This window comes from Ostrea edulis, chromosome 6, assembly GCF_947568905.1.
Source record: "Ostrea edulis chromosome 6, xbOstEdul1.1, whole genome shotgun sequence".
Lineage (NCBI taxonomy): Eukaryota > Metazoa > Mollusca > Bivalvia > Ostreida > Ostreidae > Ostrea > Ostrea edulis.
Genome location: NC_079169.1, coordinates 44,283,575 through 44,298,134, shown reverse-complemented (window position 1 = coordinate 44,298,134; position 14,560 = coordinate 44,283,575). Strand labels below are relative to the sequence as shown.

Here is a 14,560-nt window from a genome sequence, read left to right as displayed (position 1 = left end):
GTGATGGCCAGAATATTTTGTTATGTCTTGGTGGAAGAGAAGTATTGATGAAAACAACCCTCTAAAAGCAATTTCATTTTTAGAGTACTAGTCACCCCACGTTTAGCGACAACTTTGTTGATGTAATCAGAGAGTCTTTTGTCCATTGGTTGGAGAATACTGGATGCCTGGTTAAATAGATGTATTATTATAACAATTAAAAGGGTTATTCTTCAAATATTCTAAACATATGTTGGAACCCACAAAATGGTCTTAGTCACAAGAAATACACATGGGAAATATGAAAGCCCTAAGCACCAACCATTCAGAAATTATGGCCAAAGGTTAGTTTTTCAAAAGAAGTCATACTTTAAGGTCAAGATCAAGAGGTTAAAAATATTAAGACCAAAGGACAGGTCTTCCACCAGGAATACATAAATTCAATATGCAAGCCCTAACACCAACTGTTCAAAAGTTTTGGGCAAGCTTAAAGTTTTTTTTTTTTTAGGTAGATGAAACTCCAAGGTCAAAAGGTAAACAATGTTGGTATCCAACGAAAGGTTCGGTCAAATGGATTGTATTGTATCTTGCTTCAACGTCTCTCTCTCTCTCTCTCTCTCTCTCTCTCTCTCTCTCGAGAGAGAGAGAGAGAGAGAGAGAGAGAGAGAGAGAGAATATTTCACTCATATGGAGACGTCACCAAGACCGGTGAAGGGCTTCAAATTTAGGCCTTTGCTCGGCACTTACGGCCTTTGAGCAGTGAGGGTTCTTTAGCGTGCCACACCTACTGCGACACGGGGCATCCGTTTTTAAGGTCATCTCCGAGGACCCGTGACATTCACATCTGATGCCGAGCGTTTGGCTATGGAACTGTCACTGCCTGTTTTAACGACTCAGGTCTGTCGCGGCCGGGATTCGAAACCCGGTCTCCCGCATGCGGGGCGAACGCGCCACGAAGCATTAACATCAACCATACAAGGGTTACACCCAAGGTTAAAGTTGGTCAAATTCCAAGGTCAAGGTTAATAGAACAAATATGTTGGTACCCAATGGACTTTTCTCAAGAAATACACATGTGAAATATGCAAGCCCTAGCATACAATGTTCTAAAGTTAGTAGCAAGGTTAAAGTTTTGCAGAGCAACAGACAATCACATACCTACAAACTTTATGCCCCCGAATATTTGATGGAGAGAAAAATTTACTGTTAGGCATCAGTTAAGATTTTGATATTCACTTTAAATATACAATAATACCCTTGATAATTTTCTTAATTTACTTCTCCTTTCAGGTAGTTTCTATGATCTTCAACCTCAGGGAACTGTATATAAAAATGTTCAATATTCTCTACAGGTGAATTTTTCAGGTCTTCTTTAAGATTCGTAACCAGTTTCTTCTTCTGATGAGGTGTGTTTTCTTCACTTGAAAGCTTTTATTGAAATTGTATCTGTTCAAATATTGACACTACTACTGACACAAATGCATCAATTAATATTCACATTAGTTTTCTTAGTATCTCATACATATAGCTTGTCATAGCTAATATTAAACAGTAAAACATAAATCAATCTTTACATAAACACTGAACATTTTAACACGTTACATATAATGATAAAATTTTTAATAGTTTATGGTGGAAACTAATATCAACCGAATAGCTTAAGAACTTCACAACAAGTCGAATTTTAATTCCAACAGGACAAGCTTTCTTTTTGCTGTTCTGCACCAAACGACACTTTGGTTTATAGGTGTGGCCAGACTACAATAAAAGAGCTACGCCGTTATAAAGATTTTACAATGGTGCAATAAATAGGTTGCTCATTGACAGGTTTACGTCATTCAGAGTCTGGGTTATGTTGTTCGGTGATTGGGTTAGGTTTCTCAGTGATTAGGTTATGTTTCTTAGTGACTAGGTTATGTTTCTCAGAGACTGGGTTATGTTTCCCAGTGACTAGTTAAGGTTTCTGAGTGAATGAATTATGTTTCGGAGTGACTGGGTTATGTTGCTGAGTGAATAGGTTATGTTTCTGAGTGACTGGGTTATGTTTCTTAGTGATTAGGTTAGGTTTCTCAATGAGTGGGTTATGCTTCTCAAAGACTGGATTATGTTTCTCATAGACTAGGTTATGTTGTTCAGTGAGTGGGTTAGGTTTCTCAGTGACTAGGTTAGGTTTCTCAATGACTGGGTTAGGTTTCTCTGAGTGGTTTAGGTTTTTCGGAGACTGGGTTATGTTTATCAGTGACTGGGTTAGGTTTTTTCATAGACGTGATGCTCTAACCACTCGGCCACGGAGACACCATTCGCACTTTGGATTGATTGATTGGGGTTTTATGCCGTTTTGGCAATAGTTCAGCCATTTTACGGCGGCCATGGACTGGGTTATGCTATATATATATATACATATATATATATTTACATGTGTATGTGTGTGTAGGACTCCAAAGTGGGGTCTCCGTGGCCAAGTGGTTAGAGCATCGCGCTCAAAATCACACGGCCTATCACCTCTATTTAGAATCCCGCTCGCGCCGATAAGTGAGAGAGTTTCCCAGTTTACTTTCGGAAGGTCGGTGGTCTCTTTCCAGGTACATTGTATCTGGGTTCTCTCTTCCACCAAAAAACTCTGGGCGCCACTAGATAACTGACTGGGTGATAGTTCTTATGAATATTCCAAGGAAAAGGTCATGTGGACATGACCCGATCCTATTATAGCGATTGTGAGCGTATCCTAGGATCTGATTTTAATTAGATTGCACTTTGGCGCATACCATCGCATTTTATAGAGTCATACACACACACACATATAATATAGTCTCTTTTTTCGAAGCAAGATATAAAAAAAAACTCTAAACACTTTGTAGAAATATATCGACCGTGTTACTGGTCTTCAGTCGTGTTTATCTATCATAGCAACGTGTATATATATATATATATCACTTTTTAAGTCCATAATTGTATTATTTGCATTTTCTATGTATTAGGATACACTTAAATCCATCATTACAGTCTGTTCATTAAACAGAATAAATTAAGATGATGGCCTCTTGTAATGCCACACTATAAAAGAGTGATATTTTATACTGCAACCGAACATATGAATTATTTTATTAGAAACAGAATACATGATGCATACTTACATCTTCTCTTGCTTTCAGCTGTTTCATTTTGTCTCTGCCGTGTCCTTGATGACATTCCATTACTTTTTTTAACCCAATATTTTGAGAGGGATGGCATCATATTCTATATGGGGTTCAGCATTTTCCTGAGTGTCCACAAATCGGATATGGGATTTATCAACCTTTCCTACAGTAATTGCAAAAGAAAATGCAGTGTGTAGAATTTAAGTAAATTGATTTGAACAAATGTGAATCTGATACCCCTGAGGTTAATTGCATTCTAGTATTACCTCCTGTTCTTATGAAGATTCTAACTTAAAATCATTTCTTCTATTTATTCACATTGAAACTTTGACCCTTTTTTGTGGCCCTTCCTTACCTCTTGGGGTCGGAGGTGTTAATTTGAACCAACTTCAATCTACACTATAAAAGGATGCTTTCATAATTTTCAACTTTACTTGACCAGTGGTTCTTGAAATTATTTTTTAATGACCCTACCCAATTTGCATTATTTCCTTTATCTTCCTATGCAAGACGATTTGACCCTTCATTTGAACAAACTTGAATTCCCTCCAACCAAGGATACCTCGTGGCTAATTTGGTTGAAATTTGCCCCGTGGTTCTCAGGAGAAAAATATGAAATTGTGTTTACGACGACACCACCAATGACAAACAACAGACAAATTTCAATTAGAAAAGCTCATGTTAGCCTTTGGCTCAGGCGAGCTAAAATGGTTACAACATGTACTGAAGAACCAAGAAATAACTTTGCCAACAATAAAATATAGCAACAGGATCTTACCCAGATCCTTCCCAAATTGTTTGGAACTTTTTAAATAACGGAGCCTGGAGGAAGTTGCATTTCCATACTCCTGTAACAACCTGTCCAATTTTGTGGAAGATGTCATATCCACAGTGATGTTGATCTTGCATCGATCAGGTCTTTCCAACCGTCACTACTGATTTGAAAGACAACAAGCAACTGTCAACACTGGACGAAATTTGTCAACCCTTCATTTTTCTAGAGTAAATTGAACCCGGGCATTATGCCTTCACAATTTTTTATCAAGCTGTTGAGATTTTTTCTAAGTAATTAAGCAAGTAAATTTTATTTAAAGTTGGCACTGTGTACAAACATAAAGTTGATAAACAAATATCATGAGCCCTATGTATAGAGCTCTTAAACCGACTTTTAAAAAAAAGAAGTTTATACCCATTTCATAATTATCTTGATACAAAATTCATACCTAGTTTCTTCAGCCATCTCTTAGAGTTGCTGATATGAAAAGTAGACTTCATACACATGGATATTATGTTGTATTTCCCGCTTCAAAAAGTTTCAATGTCACGAAAAATACAATCGAGTTTGGTGTTCAAAAAAAAATTGTACAGGTGAAAACCGTACCGGAAATATTTTCCCCGGAAACCGTGACTGGGTTATAGTATCCTGCAGGTTGCATCACTCTATTTATGTGGAGGTTCACGTCGAATCATGACCGAAAGAAAATAATTCCTGGAACTTTGCTTGTTTATGGGACTTTCCTTATGAGGTAGGCTCTCCAATTTTTTGTGAGGTGTAAATTCAAGTATTGTGTTTGAAATTTTGTAAGTGAAAAACATGAAAGAAGGATTTAAATATTTTTTTGAATTTTTGTTGTAGAGGTGGGTGATTTGGCTTTTGACCAGCTGATTTTGCACGTGCTTGACTTCGATGTAAACAAACTCTCACGCCTTGCTGGATGGGTATGTATTTTTTGTTATCACGCCTCAGACAAAATTGTTGAAATCTAATTGGTCAGATCTTGGTCACATGACGCCGTGAAAAAAACCGTATCATGCGAGTAAAATCCGTATTGGGCGAGTAATTTTATTTATCGTCGGGTTCGACTTGCAGCCGTGTCAAAAGGAAAGATATTTGACTAAGTTGTATGATATAGACCCCCGCATATACAGTTAGAGGTCTTCGACGTGATAAATTCGTTACACAATTAGTTAGTGACCTGATACGGAAAAATACATGGTGTGAAAAGAAAACCCGTATCGGGCGAGGCTTCGCCTCGCCCGATACGGGTTTTCTTTTCACACCATGTATTTTTCCGTATCAGGTCACTAACTAACTGTGTAACTAATAGTATGAAAATGATCATTAAGAACTGTACTACATGACATGAAAGTAAAACTTCTGAAAAGTTTACTTTAAGGAAGCAGGATCAGGTCAAAGTTGAGTAATTTTGGTAAGAACATATAGTCAAAATTAATAGTGGTGCAACCTGCTGACTCTACCTACAATTTAGTCTGCCTAAATCGCTTCGCCATTTTGTCACGGCTGCAAGTCGAACCCGACAATAAATTACTCGCCTAATACGGATTTTTCTCGCATACGTATTTTTTAACGGCGTCATGTGACCAAGATCTGACCAATCAGATTTCAACAATTTTGTCCGAGGCGTGATAATATTAAGTTGCACATGTGTATACGAGGTGGATACATGCGTGACGAACATAGCTAACCTTCACACCCGTGTATTGCTATATTTACATCAGGACGTTTTAGAGGAAGATTCAAGTTCTACAAATGCATACATCAATAAATATGAAAGGAGCTAAAGTTGCAGACAGTGGTGGATAAGCACCATCTTTTCATAAGGCCGCCATGTGATGATTTATCAGTAATATGGAAACAAATAGTCGAATAGGCAAGGGACTCAATCCGGAAACTACATGCCCGATTCGAACAAAGAAATACAACTCTATGTCATAACATTACACTACCAAGAAACAACTCTTATGTCTCAACATTACAAATAGCCATGTCTTTAAACATTTATTGCTTGCTAAAGCCACATCTTAAACAGTTTCTTATTACACGGGGAATGACCGTAAGTGTCCATCAGCTTCGGGAATTGGCTGAAAAGCCGTGGATGGAGAATTAATGATGTTGAGAACTCCCGATGACATCAGAAAATCTCCTCGTCAGAGAAGTCGTGTGATAATTCATTGGAAAATCATTGAATTTCCAACTTTATCCTTCCAGGAACTGAGTGAATGGTCTGATGATTTAAAACAGATTCCAGTTTTTACCCAAGCTGATGTATTTGTTTATTTGCTACCTAAAGCCAATGCCGAGTGGTCTCCTGCTCGTCTTCAAAATTTCAAGTCTGAATGAGGTTAGTTAGAGATTATATAAATCTTCATTGCTTTTACTAAAATAGATAATGTCCACAGAGAAAATAAAACTGGTGTCAATGATCAGTATAATTTATTATCACATTCAATAATTTTATATTGACTGATAAGATTACGTGATATAGATCAGTACACCAGCATTCCAAATGTACAATATAAAGCATTAATATAAGAAAACATACATCACACCAGTGTCTGGTGTCATTGTTATAAATATATTAATTTAAATAATACTCTTAAAGAATGAAAAATATTCATATAACTATAGATCATGTAAGAAAATATTTGCAACATTTTAATCAAGATTATTTAAATAAATGATACCCTTTTACCCAAAAATAATGATGGATAGGAACATGTTTTGACTTCATTGTTAAGTTTGACATTATTGTCAGAGAGGCATGTTGATAGAAATACCGAAACATGTACCGACAGAAAATGTAAGTGGGAGGTTCCTCGCAAAGAATCGAAACCTAAACTATTGGATTAAACAGGGGCTGTAAGCTCGTGAACGAGAGCAAGCGAGATTTGAATACTTCCGGTGACAAACAAAATGGTTATATGCTTTGCTTAAGGATGTAACCACTGCAGTGTTATTGGCCCAATACGTGTAAATTCTATTGCTTTCCTTCAGACGACAGAAAGCGAACATAATGGGGAAAGTTATGCAGGTACGAAATGTAAAGTTTTTGGGTCCGTGTTTGCCCTACTCTTAATTTACATAGCCTACTTGTGGTAATCAGAATATCCCGAATTACTCCGGCATCACCAGTTTTCGACTGATATTCGGGTCGTTTCAATGTTCCAACAGAAACATAACAAGAATGAAAATGCACTATAGAATATAGAAAAAATCTTCCAATCAAGGGTCCTAAAGGGGCAGCATAATTTCTATCGAAACGAGGGAGTTATTTATATTCGGTCTTTCCTATCGGATAGGAAACAGAAATTAGGGACAGCATGACAATACGTACAACTGTATACACATACAGTTATACACATATATAAGCACAGGCTCGTCACGAAATTGACCCTCTCTATATCTATATTTACAAAATTTTGGTGACAAGCCCCTGTGATATAAGCAAAGAAGTATTGATTACATAACACATTGTTAAAATACAATGTCACTATTATTAAATGCATATAGTTCAAAATCATTTTTTCAGCTATATTTAGAATATATTTGTAGATCTCTATGCTCTTCAGAACACAATATGTATATGAAGTTTTGTTTATCATTTAAAGATACATGAAATGAGGACTTCATTTTTACATGTTTTAAGGTGATACTTTTGTACCCAAGGTTACATGTTTTATATTTCTTTAGTAGAGCAATTACAGAGGGTACGTATACAAATCGTAAGTAAGAAGTATCTGTAACCCACAGCCTTGACTGAATATTATATGTTGTCGGAGACTTAGAGGTCAGGTTACAGTGGATACGCGGGGTACAGATGGTCACAATTTTATATCAAATGTATACAGGCTGAACTGTCTGTACCCTGGGATATATAGAGGCACCTCGTGTAAGTCTTACTTTCATTTTCCTTGGGATTTGTACTGTACTATTTTTGTACGAAAAATATTGAGCATGTAACCTTTGGTAAAAAAGTATATCTAAAAACAGAGTCCATATTTCTTAATTGCCACATACATGTATATGCATGTACCTACATTAAGTGTACAGTAAAATTCTGTACTGCTTTTTCTATAACTTTACAAAAAGATTTTCTTTCATCATGTTTATCAACAAACTTTTTACTTGTGACAAAAAAGCGTAGCATTATTTAAGTTATTTTGTCTTCTTTGGGGGAAATCAGACTTTGAGTAATTTAGCTTTGCAGGTACTTTGATGTAGAATGCATTATCTGATTCCCCCCCAAAATCTTATGTTGAAGATTTCTTTCGTCATTTGGTGTTCAGATTTTTTATGACAGCAAAAACGAGTTACGGTGAGCAGAGTTTTTGGGTAATAGAAGCTGATAAACATAAAATTTAATCTTGTATCCCAATGAACCGGAGTTGCATTTGTTACAGATTCGTTTATTCCTTAGTAGTCTTACCAGAATATGTACCAACTTCAATCATTAATTTATGAGCAGAATGAGATATCTGTAATTTACAAATAAATCTTATACAAAATTTTTAATTCTATATAAAGATAATTTTCAAAACCAAAGTGCCCCTTCAATTTAAAACATGTGCATAGTTTCCCATCAATCAAGTTATTTTGATTATTGTGTATTTGTCACTGATTTCACAAGAGTTAGATTTTTTTTCGATAAATTCATTCGATTAATTATGAACTATGCCCGTGTGCTAGTATTTTGAAATTGCTATATTAACGCATTGCTCATGACCTGGTTATTCCAGTGAATTTTAATGACTATGAATAAACTTTTGAATATTCCTGTGAACGTTAATTTACACTTGTTTTATGGATCCGGTCTCGGGGTACTGAGACACAGATTATTATAACTAAAGGTTGCTGTTGGTTGAGACTACATAGAATCAACTACTTTCTTTTATTTTCAAAAAATAATTATTTCCTCATTTTCAACACAAATACATCAATGAACTATTTTGTTTAACGACAATGACTTGGATATAAATAAGGAGGCGGCCGCTCACTACATCTCTTATTTGCATAATATAGTGTAGCAAAGGGTGAGTGCCCCTTTTTCTTCCTACTTAAAAAGTCAATGGGGGAGGGGGCGTATTGACCCATTATTTGGCTAAATTACCTGATGAAGACCCTAAATTTCTCCCTGAAAGGATAATCATGATGTATATTGACCTCATTAGTTTCAAGCCTCTCACATCTGTCGGCGCGGGTTCGAATCCCGTTCGCGCCGGTAAGTGAGAAAGTTTCCCAGTTTACTTTCGGAAGGTCGGTGGTCTCTTCCCAGGTACATTGTATCTGGGTTCTCTCTTCCACCTATAAAAACTGGGCGACACCAGATAACTGAAAAATTGTTGTGTGTGGGGGAAACATCAATCAATCAATTAGTTTCAAAGTCCTGCTTGCAAAGTGACATACAAAATTACACTTAAATATATGTAGAATAAGGAACATATACACTACTGTAGAAGTTTCTCATACAATACATCTGCTTTCAATGAATTTAAAAAATATATTGTTAGACAAGCTGATCGTCAACCAGAACGACAGGATTTATTCCTGCCATTTTAAAGATGGAAATAAAGACGGGGATCCTGCATATTTTCCATGGAACGAAGGAAAGACCATGGATTTCTCTGACCCTGAACTTACGAAATTGTAATCATGCAATTCTGATTTAGAAAAAAAACACCTTTTTCATTGCTTCAAGAGTTTACAAGTGTGTGAAAGTCAATTTATTTTGTTTAAGAAAAAGGAAAAAGCTAAAAAGTGAGGAGTCGGAGTTGAGCCAGCTGCAGGTATAAGATGTGACTGAATGTGAAGATCCAGCAAAGGTAGCAGAGCTGCAGGTATATATCTAAGATGTGACTGAATGTGAAGATCCAGCAAAAGTAGCAGAGCTGCAGAATATTAATGATGTCCCAAGAAAAATAAGACAAGTTTCATTCATTTTTCAATATTTCCTTACAAATTAAACATCTTGCTTATGATTCAATTCGCACTATATTTTTCCAGATAATGACAGCACAGCTACTCAGTGTCTTGTAAAATAAGTTGTGCTCAGGAAATGCAGCGGCTTTCAGAGGAGATAAGGGGTCTGGAAAAGGAACTTAGTGTCCTCAAACGACAATCCAGCAAGCCAAAGCCCATGTCTATCAATGGCATAAAAGACAATGAAGAGAAGGTACGTTAAGAACTTTTTACTATTGCAATTTGTTGTCTGTCGTTGTCCGTTAACAGTTGGAACATTTTTAACATTAATAACTACCATTCCAATTCCTTTCAAATTTGGTATGAAGCATCACTGGGACATAAATTGTAAATTTCAGGAATCCTGCACTCCCGAGAGACAAAACAAAAACTGCCAAAAATTGACCAATTTTCAAAAATACTGTTCTCTACAACCGCACATGTCCAAGAAAAACTTAATGTAGAGTGATGTAGATCAGGAATGCCTCTACCAATATTGTAAATTCCATGATCCCCGGGGTAGAGGTTCTGACTCCAGGGAGGGGCTAAACTTGATATGTATATATAAAGTTCGATGGTCGCTCCAAAGAGCGATGGTCACACCAAAGTGCAATGGTCTGCGCCAAAATGCGATGGTTTGTTAACGTTATGGACCCCAAAGTGCGATGGTCACGCCAAAGGCCGATGGTGCAGAGTTCAGTAACGTTTGTGAGAAGATTTCCCCTATATATTTGTATGTAAAACTTTGATCCCAAATTGTGGCCCCATCCAACCCCCGGGGCCATGATTTTAACAAACATGAATCTGCATTATGTCAGGAAGCTTTCATATAAATTTAAGCCTTTCTGGCCCAGTGATATTTAAATGACCGTACCCTATTTTTACGATTATCTCTCCTTTTAAAGGGACATGGCCCTTCATTTGAACAAACTTGAAAGTCCTTCACCCAAGGATGCTTTTGGCCAAGTGTGGTTGAAATTGGGCCAGTGGTTCTGGAAAAGAAGTCCAAAATGTAAAAAGTTTACAGACAGACGGAGGAGAACAGGCGATCAGAAAAGCTTTCAGCTCAGGTGAGCTAAAAAAGTCATAATATTCAAATGTTTGTGTAGTTGATATACATGTGTGTACAGAGTAGGGGTATAGAATCACCCAGATTGTCTTCATTGAATCATTATGATTGGGGAAAAAATCGCTAAAACGCATGCAGTTTGGAAAATTATGCACGCTTCCCTAGAGGTTAGAGCGTTCGCCCCGCATGCGGAAGGCCGAGGTTCGAATCCCGGCCGCGAGAGACCTAAGTCGTTAAAAGAGGCAGTGACAGTTCCATCGCCAAACGCTCGGCATCAGGTGTGAATGTTAAAGGCCTTAAAAACGGATGTCCGTGTCGCAGTAGGTGTGGCACGCTAAATAAACCTCACTGCTCAATGGCCGTAAGCGCGGAGCAAAGGCCTTTCGAGGCCCTTCACCGGTCTTGGTGACGTCTCCATACTCGAGAGAGACGTTAAAGCAATACAAGCTGTAACTGACGGTATTTTATCAACTATCCAATTATGCACTAAATAACACCTATCGGTATAACTAATATAATCCCCAAGATCTGAAGAAAAATTCAGCAAAATAAACAAGGGAATATTGTTTGAGAGCATACCTATAATGAGCGTTTTGCATAAACCGCCATTGCGTCGTATACGGACATGGGAACGATGATTGCCGAACATAATCGGGTTGCTGAGGCAGAGGTCATATACAGAGACGGAAACTGACGTGTCGTTTGTTTTAAAATATTGCATCGTTTCATGAATGACAAGTAGTACTATAAGCGTAAGAAAGTAATGATTACGCAAACGTGCAACCCAAATGAAATTTCGATAGTGAATTTTCTTTTAAATGCGGCATGTTAAATTATTTACAAAACTGACGCGCGCTGAGTGCCTCTCTTTCGCTGTTTTCCGAACTGGTGACATCCGAGGTCAATGCACATCGGAGATTACGAGCAGGAATTACTGACAGAATAACAATGATCCATGAATCGACATTTTCTGCTGATTTGATGGGTTTATTGCTTCAAATTCACTCTGATTCTATGATTGATTGTATCTTGCTTAACGTCTCGAGAATTTTTCACTCATATGGAGACGTCACCAAGACCGGTGAAGGGCTTCAAATTTAGGCCTATGCTCGGCGCTTACGGCCATTGAGCAGTGAGGGATCATCCGTTTATAAGGTCATCTCCGAGGACCCGTAACATTCACACCTGATGCCGAGCGTTTGGCGATGGAACTGTCACTACCTGTTTTAACTACTTAGGTGTGTCGCGGCCGGGATTCGAACCCCGGGCCTTCCGCATGCGGGGCGAACGCTCTAACCTCTCGGCCAGATTCGATGAAGTTAGATATATTCAATCATAAATATGTGAAATATGCAAGGTGAAGATAACGAACAGTGATCAATCTCATAACTCCTACAAGCAATACAAAATAGATAGTTGGGCAAACACGGACCCCTGGACACACCAGAGGTGGGATCAGGTGCCTAAGAGGAGTAAGCATCCCCTGTTGACCGGTCACACCCGCCGTGAGCCCCATATCCTGATCAGGTAAACGGAGTTATCCGCAGTCAAAATCAGTGTGCCAAGAACGGCTTAACAATCGGTATGAAACACGTCAGACAGCATTTGACCCAATGCGAGGTTGTATTGACGAACTAGATCGTTATAACGACCATAGAATTTGCGAAATGCTGACTTCAATCGAGACTGTTGAGATCCCTGTACCATCAACTTGTTTGTCAGTAGCTTACCTCGATTTAAAAACTGACTATACCCAGAACAAGCTCTTGCATATCGAATCAGTTGAGATATATAAACACCATATGCAGGTGATAATGGAATATTGCTACATAAATGTGGGAAGTTGACGGTGGAGAAGCTGAAATCATCCCGTTTGTCATACAGTTGAGTTGTTAGTTTGCCGTTAATGTCTACTTTCAATAAAATATCTAAGTATGAAGCAGAAGTGGACGACTCTGTGGTGTCCTTTATTTCGAGCTCACAGGGATATATCAAATCGACATATGAATGAAAGCTATCATTGTTAATAGACAAAACGTCATCGATATATCTAAAAGTGGAATTGAAAGTCACAGCGAGAGATTTTTTCTTCTCGCGTAGAAGTTTTTGAATAAATTCTGCTTCATATGAATATAAAAACAGGTCAGCTAACAAAGGAGCACAATTCGTGCCCATGGGAATTCCAACAGACTGTTGGAAGACCTGATCACCAAAGACCACGAAGATATTGTCAATGAGGAACTCTAGCATTTTTTTTTTTATTTCAACTTCAGAGTACTTGTGCGTGGAATCAGAGTGGTGTTTAACAAAGTAAGTTTTTGAATGACTGATCACTAGATATGAATATTTCCGTTTTTGTTGAAGAAGCAACTGTCTATGATGTCAAAAAGTCTAGTCTTTAATTTATCGTGAGGAATGGTCGTGTATAGTGTTGAAAAGTCATAGGTTTTAATGCTATTGATTTGGGAAAAATTCTGTGATTTCAAGTTTACTAAAAGTTCTTTAGAATTTTTTAGAATCCACATTTGATTAACACCACTTCTGGCATATGTAGTCGCACAGTAAGTTTGAAGTTTCTCCTTCACAGCTGTTAACATTTTCGTGAGGAGCAAAGATAGGGGCTTGGTAGAGCACTTACTGGATCCAGCAATGTATCTTTGTTTGTAAGGGTTTTTATGTAGTTTAGGAATCCAGTATAGGTACGGTAACTCATATTCATTCGACCCATTGACTGAAATATTAAATGTGTCTAAAACTGAATATTTGTTCTTATATTTTTCAATTTACAGCTTGTATTGCTTTACGCAAGGTAAATCAATCATTACATGTATCAAACCAATGAAAATAACTTTGCCAGTGCCTTTTGTTTTTGGATTCTTAACCGATTTTGTACCTTTGAATTTTACAGCCCCCCCCCCCCCCCCAAAAAAAACAAGATGTGTTTGTGAAACACAAATGCCCCCGATAATGGCCAATTCCGAAGATGGCCAAGGTCACAAGGGCAAATATCTTGGTACCAGTAGAAAGATCTTGTCAAAAGAAATGCTCATGTAGAATATTAAAGCTCTAATATTTACCATTTAGAAGTTATGACCAATGTAAAAAATAAAAAAAAAATTAGAAGTAGGTCAAATGTCAAAAGGTTCAATACCAACGAAAAGGTCTTGTAACAAGGAATACTCATGTGAAATATGAAAGTTCTATCTCTTATTGTTTAAAAGTCATTAGCAAGGTTAAAGTTTTCAAAAAGTAGGTCAAACTCCAAGGTCAAGGTCACGGGGTCAAAAATGGTGGTACCCACGGGTTAAAATAGGTCCTCAGTATCCCTTGCTGGTCGTAGGAGGCGACTAAATGGGGCGGTCCTTCGGATGAGACCGCAAAAACAGAGGTCCCGTGTCACAGCAGGCGTGGCACGATAAAGATTCCTCCCTGCTTAAAGGCCGTGAGCGCCGAGCATAGGCCTAAACTTTTCAGTCCTTCACCGGCAATGATCTCCACATGAATGAAATATTTTCGAAATATAGTCTCAAAATTAATGACTTTGTTTATTATGATATATGGTACTTGGAAACTTGTGCGAATTATATGGGATGTCAAAGTATGCGAAAAAAAATGGAT

At 37.5% G+C, this 14,560-nt stretch overlaps 1 protein-coding gene and 1 long non-coding RNA gene across 2 annotated transcripts in view; one reads left to right on the top strand and one right to left on the bottom strand.

Annotated features, from left to right (window-relative positions):
• Positions 1–1,333: 1,333 nt before the first annotated feature.
• Positions 1,334–4,032, bottom strand: LOC130046797 (uncharacterized). Its single transcript, XR_008795807.1, has 3 exons — positions 3,895–4,032; positions 3,114–3,279; positions 1,334–1,737 (listed from the first exon to the last, which is right to left on the bottom strand). It is a non-coding gene; the product is annotated as an uncharacterized LOC130046797 (long non-coding RNA).
• Positions 4,033–9,970: 5,938 nt separating this feature from the next.
• Positions 9,971–14,560, top strand: part of LOC130047277 (uncharacterized) — a 7,337-nt gene continuing 2,747 nt past the window's right edge. Inside the window, exon 1 of the mRNA XM_056141909.1 lies at positions 9,971–10,087. Within this exon, the coding sequence (XP_055997884.1) occupies positions 9,971–10,087 (117 nt within the window). The remainder of the gene's footprint in view (positions 10,088–14,560) is intronic.